This window comes from Calidris pugnax, unplaced genomic scaffold (assembly GCF_001431845.1).
Source record: "Calidris pugnax isolate Ruff unplaced genomic scaffold, ASM143184v1 scaffold144, whole genome shotgun sequence".
Taxonomy (NCBI): domain Eukaryota; kingdom Metazoa; phylum Chordata; class Aves; order Charadriiformes; family Scolopacidae; genus Calidris; species Calidris pugnax.
In genome coordinates, this window is record NW_015090911.1 from 4729565 (window position 1) to 4744929 (window position 15365).

The 15365-nt window shown below is 45.4% G+C and overlaps 1 protein-coding gene across 3 annotated transcripts in view; it reads left to right on the forward strand.

Moving 5' to 3' along the window:
* Positions 1-15365, forward strand: part of SETBP1 (SET binding protein 1) — a 259245-nt gene that overhangs the window by 11484 nt on the left and 232396 nt on the right. For 2 of the 3 annotated variants that reach the window (XM_014949414.1, XM_014949417.1), the window contains exon 2: positions 1689-2349. In XM_014949414.1, coding sequence (XP_014804900.1) covers positions 1858-2349 — 492 coding nt within the window. In that variant the 5' untranslated portion in view covers positions 1689-1857. Of the gene's footprint in view, positions 1-1688; positions 2350-15365 lie in introns of those variants that run through there. The other variant, XM_014949415.1, reaches the window with a different exon arrangement.

A 15365-nucleotide genomic window follows, 5' to 3' on the forward strand; every position in this document is an offset into this window, starting at 1 on the left:
AGTCAGATTCCCATTTAGGCTCCTCCAAGTTGTACAACAAAAGGAATATTAAATGATCTTGCAAAATTTATGTTACAAATCAATGTAACCTGCATAAATCAACCCAGACGAAGCAAGAAGGTAAGGTTTGGGGTTGGTTTTTTTTTTTTGCTGTGACAAAGACGCCGCTTTAGAAATGAAAGATGATGCATCTGGCTGGAGAAGACCTTAGAAAAATGTCCTGCCTTCTTTTTTTTTTTTTTTTTTTTTTTTTTTTTTTTTTTTTCTTCTGCTTGGGCTGTCAGCTTGTGCTATTTATGGGAACTTTATTTGAATTTGTGTCTGCTGGGACCTGGGTGGAGGTCACCCAATGATTTCATGGAGCTCTAGGATGCTTAGGATTTTCCATTAGCAGCCATATGTGCCAGGGTCAGAGAAGTGACCCGTGGCCACACTGCAGTGGAAATGTGAATATATAACTAATAAAAGGTACTTGTTATTACTTCTCTTTGTATTTTAAGCTCGTGCAAGGTATTTTTGAAAGGCAGAAAGAAGGCCAGTGGTACAAGGCCATGTGATTTTTCTTGATGAGCTGTGCCTTAGAGTAGTCTATGATAATGCTGTTATGATTTAGTGACAGGTAGAGCAAGACCATTTTTGTTTCTCCTTTATGGTTTATTGCTGCTAAGAACGAGCTGGGAAATCCCTGACCATGCTCAGATCTTGCTTGCAGTTGGTGGAGGGGTGGGGTTTGGCAGCGTGGCAGAGCTAATCTAGCAGGGAGCTGCTGCTGAAAGAGTAGGTCTGCGCCCCAAGCACCTACTCCTGGCAGTGCCTTCTTGTTTCCTTCTCTGTATGCCAGAAGTGATACTCCTCTGGCCCACCAGGGAGCCGTTTCTGCTAAAGTAGCAGAAAATATCTTTGCTTCTGCCTCGTAATTTTGTAGCTTAAACTAGCTTGTTGTGATGGGTGTGTGAGGGTGGCTACAGGAGGGATTTTAGGGAGGGTATATGAGAGCATCTTGATACCTTTAAAAACACTGTACATGTATTTTTATATATATTTAACCAGATGCTTGTAATTTGGCTTAGCCTTTCTATGTCATTGAGTAATACATCTTTTGCCCCAGTTGAACATTCACAGCTTCTCCCACTAACTTTGGCCTAGACTTTGTAAGCTACTGAATATGAGTGCTTCAATCTCAAAGGGTTCAATCTGTGATGTTTTAAAGAAATCCCATATTTGAAAGGATGAGAGCATAGTCTTTGCTTCAGTCAGCCACAAAGCAGTAGTGCCCAAGGGCATGAGAAACTCTGGAAAACATTGAGTTTAGCTTTCCCCCGTCACCCTCAATACTCACGTCCCTGATATACCATGCACAAGACCCAGGTGGATCCTTCTGCACTTCCAGCATCCCAGGGAGCATCTAGGGCTGCAGGCAGTGTTGTATTTGTACACTGCTTTTCTTGTTTTTTATATATCCATTTTCATCAATTTAGCAGTACACATGGTTATTGCACCTTGCTTGGTGATACCAATTCCAGCCCCCAAAAACGTTGGCCAGCCCCAGTTCCCATTTTGCTTTAAGGAAGGCCTTTGAGATGCTGCAGGGGAAGCCCAACCATGCCCCATTTCAGTCATCTCCACACTCGTGTTCGATACGTGTACGTGTGCTAACTTCCTTTTTTTCTTCTCCTTTCTTTTGACAGTGGCAGATTTGGTCTCTTCTGAGCTCCTTGCAACCTCTGGGCAATTGGGACGTTGAATTCAGCAGACAGTTACCATCCATTCCCTGGGATCGTACCTGCCCTTTCTCTCCTCATCCCCTCCCGTGCTCCCCTTCCCTCTGACAAAACTCCAGGGTGTTGTGGTATTGCTATGGAGCCCAGGGAGACTTTGGGCAGCTCTCGGCAAAGGGGGGGCGAGGCAGACTTTCTGCCGACCTCCATCACCTCTACGAAGCCTCCACCTACCTCCAGCTGCACAGGGGAGACAATGCTGCCTGCGTCGGGTTCGGGGAAAGGGATCCCGGTGAGTGGTGAGAGGCTGGAGCCTGAGGAAGAGGATGAGCTGGGTTCTGGGAGAGACGTGGATTCCACTTCCAATGCCGACAGCGAGAAATGGGTGGCAGGAGACGGCCTGGAGGAGCAGGAATTTTCGATCAAGGAAGCTAACTTCACAGAGGGGAGTCTAAAACTGAAGATCCAGACCACCAAGAGAGCTAAAAAGCCCCCAAAGAACTTGGAGAACTATATTTGCCCTCCAGAGATCAAAATCACCATCAAGCAGTCTGGGGAGCAGAAGCTTTCCAGAGCTGGGAAAAATAGCAAAGCAGCTAAAGAAGAGGACAGATCACACTCCAAAAAGAAGGTAAGTTCTATTCTTTCCCATGTTTCCCCTTACACCTGAAGGCACAGGGAGAAGGTAGGATTAAACCTACTCAAACAGTTTGTGTCTGAGACATAACCTTTGCAAGGTTTGCAGAGCCCTGCTTGGCCTTGGAGGAGGTAATACAGAGCAGGTATCATCCTCCACCGCTTCATACATTGCGGGGATGGTCTTGAACTACCCTTCAGATGAACCAGTTCGGAAGGGATCAAAAGTTCACTCGGGCCTCTTCTATTTTTCTGCGTAATTGAGATTTAAGATTAATCATTACATGAATGATAAATGAAGGAGTCCACTCCTATACTGCTTTGTGTCCGAGCACTAACACTCAAGCATTTTAGCAGTTAAAGCTTTTGACTACATTTTTAAAATATAGGTATGTGCACAGTGAACAATTGAATCCATTCCTGTGTACCAGACAAGGGGCTCCATTATTCTTGATTACAGCATTGTGCTAGCAACACTATAGTTATGCTTCAGAAAATACTTCCATTGTAAGTCTCATTTTCTTCCAGATGCCTATCATTTGCTTGAAATATCCTTCTGGTGAGAAATTTTTGGTACTTTAAGTTTGGGTAAAAATTGATCTCTATATTTTTATTTTTTCATTTAGTCAAGGAGAGCAAGAGGGAGGGGAAAAGAGAGAAAACTTTTTCTTTGTATGAGCTGTTATCGGGAGCATCCTTTTGTTTTGCTGTTGGCTTGATTTTTTTCAGAAATATCCCCTGCACTTAGTCTTTAAAACAAATTTAGTTCAAGTGTTTTAAGCAGTACTGGTGAAGGGAGGGACACCTGGTGATTACTCATGTTATTTTGGGTGTAGTGGTGTTTTCTGTCCTAGGTGTAAGACAAAGGAGCTTTGGTCAGGTTGAGGCTTTATCACAGTACAAATATTTCACCTCTGCCTCCTTAGTAACAAGTAGGCATCATGATGAGTTCAGACAGGAACCCAGATTTGATGAAAGGTTCACAAGTACCTCTAAAACCTGGACAAATTCATCTAGGATGTAGGCGTCCACTAATTGCAGATCAAGGCGTGACTTGGCTTTCCTGCTCATGCAGCTTGGATCCCCCGCTGTGCAGAAGGTCTCCGTTTCTCCCATACCTTGCACAGTTGATGGATGCTCAAAGGGTTACTTGAAGCCTTGAGGAGGCTAATTGCCAATGGCTCTCCCCGGAGACAGTCTTCTCGGCAGACTGCCTTAGACTGAAATTCTGATAACTCTAAATCACTCTTTGAAGAACCAACATTTCCAATTGACTCAAGGCAGAGCCCAGGGAGATTAACATTGCTCACTCTGAGAGTACTTTTCTTAGAAGCCTAAGTTGGAAAAAAAAAAAACCCATCAAAATCAAGACTTTTTTTTTTCTTAGAATCTTGCTAAATGGCATACACTAAGTGCATGAATTTTTTTTTTTTTTTTTTTTTTTTTAATGCATAGCAGATGTTTGCCCCTATAATACACACAAAGGAGATTTCCCCACCTATTAAGAAGGATGGGCTCTCTTCTTAACACAAAGAAATGTTTTATTTCCACTTCTCTTTCCTCCCTGAATACTTGCAGAAGTCTCAGGGGAACCAGTGGTGTTATGAGACCATGCTCAGTGAGAGCAAAAGTGTCACAAGCCATCCCCCCATAGCTGTGAAGGAAGAAAAAAAAAAAAAAAAAAAAAAAAAAAGGCTTGCAAACCACTACCTACTGTGCATGGATTGTGGAGAATATGACTGCTTAGAAATTGGAACTTTCATTTCTATTTATCACCCAGTCAGAGGGGTATGGCAGGCGTGTTCATTCCTTCATGTGGCCATCCAAAAATATTAAATAAAAAAAGCTAACTACTTGTATAAAAAACCAACCGCAACAAGAACAGAAAAAAAGCACCTTGTAGTGTGTTATGCTTGGGGTGAGACCTAAATTGCAGAAAGATAAGGAGTTTGAAATAAGTGAATCGTGGCCCAACCGTGGCTGCATCCAGCCTGCACCCCTACCGTGAGGGCCGAGCTGGCTGGTGCTGTGTCCGTGTGCAGCCTGGAAGAGCTTTAGGACACCACTGGTCTATTCTGGCTATTAAACCAAAAAAAAACTGGAAAAAAAAAACCACAACAACCCTGAACCCCAGCAGGTGGATGCTCTGAGCAGATGGGGAGAAGGCTGCCGCACTGGCCTATCCATTAGCATAACACCCAACGGCTGCCACGCAGCAGCTGCTGAGCTGGGGCCGGGGCAGAGAGGTCCCCAGCAGGGATCTGGAAGACCCCAGTGCTGTGATCTCAAGGGAAATGATGCCTGGAGACCTGCAGCCTGCATCACCACCATGCCTCCCTACAGCTGAAAAGATTTCGCGCACGACTGCCTGTGAGCTCATGGGCTGCAGGATCAGGTCTTGGCTGTGAACATCTTGTACCATGGGGTGACAAAAGGTGTTACAGGAGTGGGAAGTAATAAATCGGTGGGAGAAAGGTTCCAGTGTTGGCAGTGTCGTTACTTTCAAGGCCAATGGGTGTATCTTATGGCACTTATGGAGGTTTTTTGGTGGAAGATAGTTGGGAGGAAACAGCAAGTTGGAACTCGAATAGAGCTTAAGCTGTCCGGTCCACCCATGGGTTTTCATGGGAGAGAGAAGCGTGCAGGTACCTTCTGCTTGTACTTGCAGAGCTGTTGAGAGTTGCGGTAGCGGTTACAAAAAAAAAAAAAAAAGTAATTGTCACATTTAACTGATTCTGGTGGTTTTGCTATTTCAGAGTTAGCCTGTTTGATTGCCTGTTGCTTTAATCAGCGCAAACCCCAGAAAAGCAGCTACCAGCAGCGGGGAACAATGCGTTTAAACCAGTGGGGCAGATCTTCAGCTGGCACCACTCCACTGTCCTCTGTGGATTTTTGCCAGGAGAGTTTGTACACAATGTACACCCAATGTACACATTTAATTTGCTTGTGGGAGCACAAGGGAAACCATTATTTGAGTTTACCACCTTGCTTATGGATACAGGGCATATATACAGGCCCCACAGACCCGTATATGAGGATGGAGAGTTGAGCATAATCCAAGCTGCAAATGCCAGGCATGTGTCTCCGGTGGGTGGGAGCGGTTGTCCTGCACCTCACGGAGTAGCACCTGAATTTATCTTTTCCCCCTGAGGAGGAGCAAACTCTATCAGGACTTGAAAAAAAAAAAATCACTTAAGTTTGTTGCATAATAACTTCAGCCACATCTCCAGTAGTCCCCAGTGCTTTGAAATACCACTTCAGCACTCTTGCTAGAGTTTCAATACACACAGCACAGAGGGCAACTAATGAAAACATGGAAGCAATTTAAGTAACAGCATGTGGGTACACAAAGGACTGGTAATGCCAGCAATGTAAAAAGGGGCTGTGAACTGGGGATATAGCATTTATTCAGTGGCCACTTAGGGAGGAAGAAGATATGCCTGTTCCTAGGCTTTCCACTGCTCTGTTAATTAGGCAACAGGGGCTAGTGCCTGATTTCTAAAGCTGTGGTCCAGGGAACGGCGGTGATTAGAAGGGGGCTCTGTGGAGAGCCACGCTGCTCATGTGCCGAGGCCTGTTCCTTTTTTCGCCTTTGATTCCAGCTGCTACACTATATTAAAAGACGTAAACATACATTAAATACTTTCCTCATGTTGCTTTTCCGTGTGAGCAATTGCCCCGGGGATGTTATGCGATCATGAATGGGAGGGGAGGGAATCCAAGAAACGATCTTGCTGGGTGTGGTTGTTGATGCCCTGGAGCGGGGAGGGAGGCAGGGGGTGAGAGAGCATCAGCGTTGGGAACCTCTGCTCTGCCTGCTTGAATGCTTGGCTGCCACCCAACAGCTTTGGGGGTTTCTTTCAAGTGGCGACCATGCCAAGATTCACATCAGCTTCCCCTTCTTGAAAAATAAGAATGAAGGTAGCTTCCTAACCACTTTCCTGGGGCTGCTTAGAAGGTGAATCGTAGCTTGGGCTCTCCATGCGGCCGGTTGTGCAGCAATTGGAAAGTGCACAAATGTTCTGCAGAGCGTTTGCTCTGATTTCAACCCTCCAGCGCCTGGGGGTGGAGTGGGCTGAACCCTTGCCACTTCTAAACCCGCAAATGGCTCCATTTCGTTTAGTCTGATTGAAGAGGGAGGGAAGCAAAAAGCTAGGAGCCCAAAGGATGTCCTGCTGGCGTGTTGGCAAGACCAGCAGCTGCTGGTCTCCCACCTGCAGCAGGGTTGCTCCAGCCCAGAGTCCTCAGTATCACAAAAGGTGCCTTTTACTTCAGATAAGAGAACATGTTGTCACTCTGGAAGGGCACTGAAAGCATGGCACCGAATGCAATGAAGCAATCCATCAGCTTTCCCTGCCTGTCATGTAGCATTTAACAAGCCCCAGATGAGCAGTATTTTCCTGGTTTTGTTTTGTTTCCATTCCCTTCCCCCCCTCTGGTCTGTCTATTTTCTTGTGTCTGCAAACACTTCATTTTCCATCCCCTCCTTTCTTTAGGCACAGCCATGCAAAGTTTCTTTGGAGCTACCTTCATAAGCATAATGGCCTGCTTTGGGGGATGTAAACTCTTTTTTGTTTACATTATTATTGTTTTTTAAGAGCTTGGGATGGGTGAATGTATTTTACTGCTGAAAGATAAGTGGCAGCAAGTCAGTTGGAAGTAAAGCTTCCTTGTGTGCAGTCAGAAGAAACTCTATCCTTGGATTTTCTTGCAACATTTTTTTCCCCCTTTGAGTTCCTGTAGGTATTTGCTGTTTCTCTGCAGGAAGCGGTTCTAGCACTTTTCCCCTTGAAATTCAATGCATCATCTTCCTTTCCTCTGCCCCACACATGCAACTTTCTCCTGCGGTTCACCTCTCCTGGAGAACTCCCTCACTCGCATGCTTTCCCCTTTCCACCCCTCCCTCTTCCAGAAGATCAAGAGCTCTTCCCCCCGCCTCTCCTTCCCCCATCTTTGCATCGCTGGCTGCACATTGTACTTTCCCTCCAGGTTCTCATGTGCATCTGCAGCTCTCGTTGGATTACCCCTGTGCCAGGCTCCTCTCCCCGGTGATTTGTGTGCATGATCAGCCAGTTGTTGCTCCCTGTGTCTGTGTGTGGTTTAGCAAGGAGGAGAAAGCATTTGTGCATTTGTGGTGGTACCTGCTTGAAGTGGCAGGCTTTGACTTACAGCTGCCTTATTTATTTCATTTATTTATTTATTTATTTATTTATTTATTTCCCTAAGGAAGGAGCCTCCATAGCCCCTTCAGCCTGGACCTGTTTCTGTGCTGGTGTGTTTCCCACTCTTGCTTAGCAAAGTCTTGAGACTCCCCGAAATGGTGCTGGTGGCAGGTACCCGAGGCTCATGCCAGCAGTGTAGACCTCAGCTTCTGCCCAGGTTATAGAATAACAGCAGAACTTCAGAACTGCCAGCACAGTGGGAAAGTATTCTTCTAGTTGTGTTTAAGGTGAAACTGGCTTTTGAGCAGCTGAGAGACCAAGTTAGAGCTGCTCTAACAGGCATGAGGCTCCTGACGTTTCTACACTAGTTCTATACAAACATCTGGGTACAAAGCTACACAAGCTCAGCTCTTTGATATTCATCCCAGGTTTCTTTTTGGCTAGCTTTTTGTTCTACCGCATTGTTGAAGGCACTAATGAAACAGCTGCAGTTTGGTACTCTCCCAGCACAACTAGCTTAGGCTGCCCCAAGAAAGAGAGTAGGAATGAATTTCTCTGTAAAAACCTTCAGAGCTTAAGAAACTAGTTTTACTATGAACTGAGAACCATTCAGGATCAGGTTCATCTTGGTCCTTGAAGGTATCTGAGATGCACAGTCTGGGACGTGAGTCCTCATGGGTCCCCATGTAATTACCTGGAGGAGAGTGGTCACTGTGAAGGGCAGAGAGGGCTGGATCCCTGCTCCTACTCCTTCTCCAAGGTCTTCTGGAGCAGATTCCACTTTGCATCATGTCGTCAATATCTTGTGACAGAAATAAGGCAGAATTTCTTTTCCAGCTCGGTGGTCTGCCTGAGCCAGCTGAGGCTGATCCCTCACTGTCTGTCTGCTCCCGAAGAATTTCGTCTTTTTTAAAATTTTTTCATGTAGTCAAGTATTTTTTAAAGAAGCAAACATCCGGCAGTGAAGGGATGGGCTGCAGAAATCTAAGCAGGCTTTTACTGCTTAGCATGGAGTGCCAAATGAGGAAGACTTGCTGTATTTGAATAGTCGCCATATGACCAGAGCTTGTGGAGGCCATCCATGTCGAGGACAGGTTTTTTTTGCAGCAGTCACTCCCACAGCTGAGTTTCGATGGCCCTCTGTGACATTTCCTTGTTTCCCTTTGCTGTACCTCTCTTTCCAAATTACGACAAAATGTCCCCAGTGTTGGTTTTGGAGTTGAGGAGACACTACAGGGAAGCAACTGGGACCAGGGCAGAGAGAAGCTGGGTGTCTAGATGGAGGTTCTGCAGTCCCCACCACCAAACCGTGGGAGGGGATGGGTGCTGCCTCCCACAGCCTTGTAAAGGCTTGGCCAAGTCAGTGCATGCTGGTTGCGTTTCGAAAGCACTATGGCCTCCAGGCTAGCAGAGATGTGCTGGAGACATGACGCGCTGACATGTGCACCCAGAACTACAAACTTCTGTACTGGCTGTGTCTTCATTTGCAGAGGTTTTGGAATGCACATGCTCACATCCTCCAGCATCAACTTTTGCATGCAGTGCTCCCTCTCCCCTCCTTCCAGGCATGCCTGACTACAGATACCTTCTGATTTACCTCCAACTTTTTCATCTTCAATCCCTTTTTCACACACACATGCTTATTTGGCTAGCTCCCTCAGGTCTGGTCGAATTCCTCCCATTCTTCATTTCCAGGTGAACTTCCACTGTCCACATTTCCTTGTATAGTCACAGGGACTGTGTGAGGGACTCGACTTGAGTTTATTTGAATAGGAAGAGGAGCTTCACCTGGTGCCCTCAGCTTGCCCTTTTTTTTTTCTTTTTCTAAGAGCACTGAAACTTGTGAAAGTTGGTTTCTGACCACTTTCCTCTTATGTGGCTTCTCTGCTGTCTAGTGATGAGTGAACTTTCTGACCAAGCCTTCTTAGTGAACCCCTCAAGGGTCCCTTTCTTCTGGCCAGCAAACAATTTCTTTTCTTCTTTTTTTTTTTAAATATTGTGTTTCAAAGATTTCTATTTTTCCATCAAATTTCATCAAAATTGGTCAAAATATGCCAAAAAACATTGAGGAGAGGATCATGCAGGCAGGCAAGGAGTTTGTGTTTACATTCACATACACACAAACACAGTGTGATCACGTTAGCCTCGTTTCCTTAGGAAGCCAGTCTAAAAATACCCAGAGTAAACATGCATTGTTTTGGTTTTTAATGCTATGACTATTCCAACTTTTGAACCTTAAAATGATTCCATTTGATACGTGACCCTCGAGGACAAGTCCAGTTAGCTCTGTTTTCGTAAGAGTGTTATTTTCCATTTCTTGCCATGACCTCTAACGTGAGTTAGACCAGTGGCTGTTGGCTCTTTCGTTTCAGGACATGAAGTGCTATTTCTACATTGTGACTATATTTGGACTCCAAGCTGCAGGCGGTTGCTATCAGGAGAGGGATTCTCAAGCCATAGTGCATACACCAGTAGCAGGACACTGCTTCCAAGTAGGACAGTCAGCTTGGAAAACACTCTACTTCTCCAGGGTGGTATCAAGAAAAAACACTTGTTGTTGTCATTTTTTTTTTTGGGCTGGAGCAGTGAAAGGGACAGCAGAAGGGCTAAGGTGTCTTACTACAGAAATAAGGTTGTGTATTTAAGATTTGGCTTGGACTGTGGCCACTGTGGAAGGTAACATTGCTGGAGATGAGGACATGGTCTTTCAAGATGCACAGTCAACTGCAGCTGTGTTTGCAGAACTAAGCGTGTCTCTGAGGCTTGTTTTAAGATTGTGCCTCATGTTCCTATTGTACATCAATGTCGGCTGTTGGCAAGCCCTGTATGAAGGCATCAGGAGAGCCTGTCTCCTGCAAGAAGTTTACAAGCTTTGTAGAAATAAAAGGAAGAAAAATGAAACCATCTCGTCTTTTAGTACGGTATGTGAAGCAGAGTAAAGAGATTAAGCGACTCACTCAAGGAACCTGTTGCGGGCCAGGGTAACACTTGAGCCTTTTTTGTTGAGCTGTGGTTTCTGAACCATGACACAAATGAGTCTCCCAGGTGGTGGCTTGATCTTCAAACGTTGGATGCACAGTCCTTCTGGAAGTGAGTTCTCTTCTACTTGTCATTGAAACTTGTGAATTTTTTTTAAAATTATTAACTCTCTGCATCTTCACTGCTATTTTTGAAATGTATGTAAAAGAAGTGTTAGGGCTTGAGGCAGAAATGAGGGGGGTGGAGTTATGGGGCCAGCATGCAATCAGTCGCTCTAGATGCCCTTAATAGTCCCTTCTGGTCTGTAAACCCTGAAATGTGATAAGAGCCAAATGAGGAATATTTACCAGAGGACTCATAATCATTTCATCAGTTTCTCATGGCTCTCTGTCTCACCTGGGTGGCAAGGTTTGTGGAGAGAGATGGTATCTTTTATTGACACCGATGTTACAACAGCTCTACCACTATAAACTTGGGTGGTTCATTGAGGAATTTTAGCACTTAACAGCATCGTAACTTCGTGTGAGCTGCTCTCCATCTGCACAGCTGAAAGATGAGAATCAGCCCAGAGGGGATTTGTGGTAAATTTTGCCTTGCCCAATGCTCTTGGGAGGAATGTGGTGGTACAAGCAAATGAGCCAGAGGCCCAGGACCCACTCTTCTCACTGATGGCTCTGTCTGACCAGGAGAGGGCCAGGCAGTGGACACTCAGATGTGTCACCACCAGTCATGCCCTTGTTTTACCATGGGACAGTGTTGCTGATTCCCTACTTGGTGCTTCTGTGAAAAGGCACTTCTGTAATGTACTTGGCAAGCGCTTCCCAGGAGGATACGTAGGAAATATTTTCCTCATACCTTAAAGGTAAAGTGTACACTGTAATTTCTAAATAGACTTTTTTTTTTTTTTCAGTAGTCTCCCCTGCGCCCCAATATGTGCTAAATATTGTACTGGCCTTGGTAGCTTCACCTAAATTTTGCCTATGCTGTTCCCAGGTGGGTAATTTGATGAAAGCTCACCCTTAAAACTAAAAAAGAATTGACCTGGGGCAGGTAATTTTCTACCAGGGAGCAGCAGCACTAGCAAGGGCTTGATCAGCCCTCATTTCTGCCTCCCACCAAAGTCTTTTCAGCTTCAGGAACAGTCCCTACATCAGTATCCTGCCTAATCTGTGTTAGTGGGAAGCTTGAAAGAACTTGTTTTGGTTACATTTTCCACTGGGAACTGATGGTACTGGACTGACAGTGTGTTTTACTTCTTATATACCATGTATGCGCAGGTTAGATGGGGGTAATTAATTTGTCTTGCCTATTTTCTGATGTTGTGTTCATCAGTGCTCAGCTGAGTACTCTTTCCAAAGACAGCCTCTCGCTTTCCATGGGATACTTTCCTTCGATAATTTATGTAATCATTAGGATGAATTGCCTCCAGCCTTTTCTCTCTCTTGTCGTAATTCCATTGCGTTACTTGTAATTATATTCCTGATTTGAAGGAGAAGTGGGGGGGAAGGCTGTTTCCTTCTCTGACTGCAGCACAATGATTGCAAGAGGAACTAGGAAGAGAGTGGTGGGGAGGGATCGATCTGTCCTTAGGTCATTGACTTGGGCGTGGGCAGGAGCTACTATTAGTCACTCGGGGACAGCAACTGCCAGCATGCTTCATGGGGATTTGTGAAGCACGGGCCAGCTCTGCAGGAGGCCAGCACATCCTTTGTTGCTCCCCTGTGCTTTGGTTGGCAGACGTGGCGCATAACCAAGTCATGCTTCATTCTTGGAGGCAACTTGGCCACTTAGGATGTGGAGCCCTTGGGTCTACTTGGGACAGCCTTGGAAAGAGTGGCAATTGGGCCATTGACATCATCTAGAGGGAAGCAGAAATTTTAAAGAAAAGCTTGTGATGAACAGCCAGGTCCTTAGCCTCAAGCATTTGAGTGTGACAAAAGGACTGAGAGTGGCTTACCCTTGGCTTTCTGCATCTGAAGGAGTTCACATTACTGATGTGTATGTAAGACTTTGATAAAGTAGGACAGTTGCTAATTACTGACTTAATAAGTCTTTTACTATTACACTCTCAATATGGCTGCTGAACTTCACTTCCACCTGCTAAGATGTTGGTGTGGAAGATTGTCCTAAGGTGTTGAAAAAGTAGCATGGAAATGTAGAGAAAGCCTGTCATTTTTCAGTCTATCTGGGTCTGACTAAAGCTAATAAAACTTAGCACGAACCTGTGGGGTACAGCAGCTGCACGCTGGAGATATAAGTTGACTCAGTCAACTCAATCTTGGCCACACGGTCTAATAGGCCTCTATGAAATCCCTGGGTCAGAGGCCAGCCACCATGCCCATCTTTGTCACATCTCGGTGATGTGTATCCTGGCAGGCTTTTCTTTTTGTTCCCTCCCCGGCATGGAAAGGACCATCTGCTGGGTTAGCTTTCAGAAAAATTTCAAAAAATACCAATTTCCCTTTGTTGTAAGAAGGGGGTTGGGGGGTGCAGGGAGATTGGGGCAGAAGGGAGAAGGAGAGCCTGACCTAAAACCAAGCCAGTATTTGTGGGGGTTTTAGAATAGCTTGTATTGTGTTTCGTACTCCCCAAGGAAGGGTTGTCCTCTTTCTTCTTTTCTCTTTGATTCGATGCCCTGCCACTCTGTGAGCAAGTCAGAAGCTGCAGCTGCTGCTGTCAGCTGGGAAGGGAGTCCCCTTGTTTAAAACCCATGTGTTAATCCCTGGTTAGAAAATGTCGAAATGCTTTATGCTCCCCTTATAGTCCCCTTTGCTTCTGCTTTGCCTGCAGCTTTGCTGCTTGTCCACGGTTCTTTCCCCTTGTGTGAAAATGCAGATAGAGGTTGACCCCAAACAGCGTCAAAGCTACCTCGAAGCACAGGTAGGATAAAGGTCCATAAATACATAAATCCAAAGAATGGACGACGCAACCAAATCCAGTTTTTGAGAGTGTGGAGATATCATGTGTGTTGTGAGGTCTGGGGAAAAATTTTGGGGGGGGTGTTTGCAAGTAAAGGGAGCTGTTTTTGTCGTGGCTGCTGGACACAGATGGGTAGAAATGTTTGCTCACAGGGGCTGTGCTTTGTTTCTTAGGAAAAGCTGGCAGCCCAGTGGGAGAGGAATTTAAACAGTGAGGTAAGGAGAAAGAAGGATTTGGGCTCTGCCAGATGGAGATGGCCATGCAGGTGGTGCAGGAGAGGGTCTGATGAGTAAATCAGAGGCGTGAGGGACTCAGAAAGTTTATCATCAAGTGTGATGCAACAACGTTGAAGGGTGAATGTATAGAGTGGCCTGAGGTTCAAAGGGGAGAGAAGGAAAGATTTTTAATTTTGACCATGGCTTTTTCCGAAAATATCCTCCTATATTTCCTACTGCATCAAGAAAATAAATCACCACAGACATACAGAGAAAGGAATTAGATGATGGATGGTGTAGACAGAAAACTTATGGCAGTGCCCTGTAACTTGTGTCTGAACACTACCAAAGAGTGAAAGTTTTCAACATTTTCTTAAGGTCCTTCTCAGTTTGCAAGGCTGAGGCAGACAGAGATGTCTCACACAGGGCCACCGGAGAAGGCATCCGATCTTCAGCTGCTCCATCTGCAGCAAGGATCCCTGCGCCTGCCTCTGCAGCTTGGTGCATCCATCAGGCTCTCACTACCACCCAGCTCTCCCCATCCATGGGCTGCAACAAGCAACCAGGGTCCCAGTGGGTCCTCCCTGCCACCTTCTCCCAGATGTGCTGATGGGGGCACACCAGCAGTGCCCACCCACCATGGCATCTCATGACATGGCGTGGACTGGCAGGTGGCCCGAAGCTCTTGTCCATGAGCTCCTTCCCAGTTGGTTACCCACAACTTCTTCTCTCCATTTTGGGTGGCGGGAAGGAGCCAGCAGCCTCTGTCTGTCCCCCACCTTGCTCCCATCCCTTCCCTGCCGTGGCCCCTCGTTAATAAAGAGGCATAATTTGGAGCCCTCCCTCTGTCCTGTCTGGTGTGAGGCCATTTGTGTGCTGGAGGAGGAGGGGCAGATCCGGCACTGGGGGGGCTGGCAGTGGGAGAGAGAGAGAGGGAAAACTCTTTTGTTTGTTCAAGTAAATTAGGCTTCAGATGTTTCCAAAAAAAAAGAAAAAAGCTTGATCAGCACTGGTAAAGGTGTGCTTCTGGAACATAAAAATATCTCAGTAACAGAGGGAATAAACCGCAACAAAGAAGTGTGGATTTAAGCATTTTGGTTTTGTTTCTCAGGTTTGTCAGGAGAGATGTGTCTCATTAAAAAAAAAAACACAAGCCAAACAACAACAAAAAAACAACAAAAAAGTAAAATCAATTTCTGACCTTCACAAATATCTCTGCATCCCAGTGCTGTCTTTAGTTGTGAAAGTGGAGCACGGGCTGAAGTCTCCATCCACTCCTGGTTGTTGTTGCTGGGTGTTTGCTTTGTGTCCGCTCTGCTTAGCCAAGCCAAGGGGAAGCATAGGAGAGTTACTGGACTTTGCAGGCAATGAATTTTGCTTTCTGCTTTATATGCGCTAGCACATTGCCTTTAAAGTCAAGACTTTCTACTTTATGTGTGCTAAGACATTGCCTTTGGTGTCTAGATTGCAGCTCTCTTATCCATCCATGTTCCCCACCATTTCCTTTAGACATCTTCCTTTTTTAAAAATGGGAATGGAAAATCAAAGAAAAAAAGTAAAAAAAAAAAAAATTCTGTTTGTTTATGTTCACTAAAACTCACCTTTAAATCTCATTGAGGGACCTAAACTAAGCGTAAGGTATCTGCTTTCTGATTGGTTTTGCTGTTGAAACACTTGCATTTCAGCTGTGTGAAAGTTGTAGAAAAATGCACATGGGATAGACAGAATTTAATTTT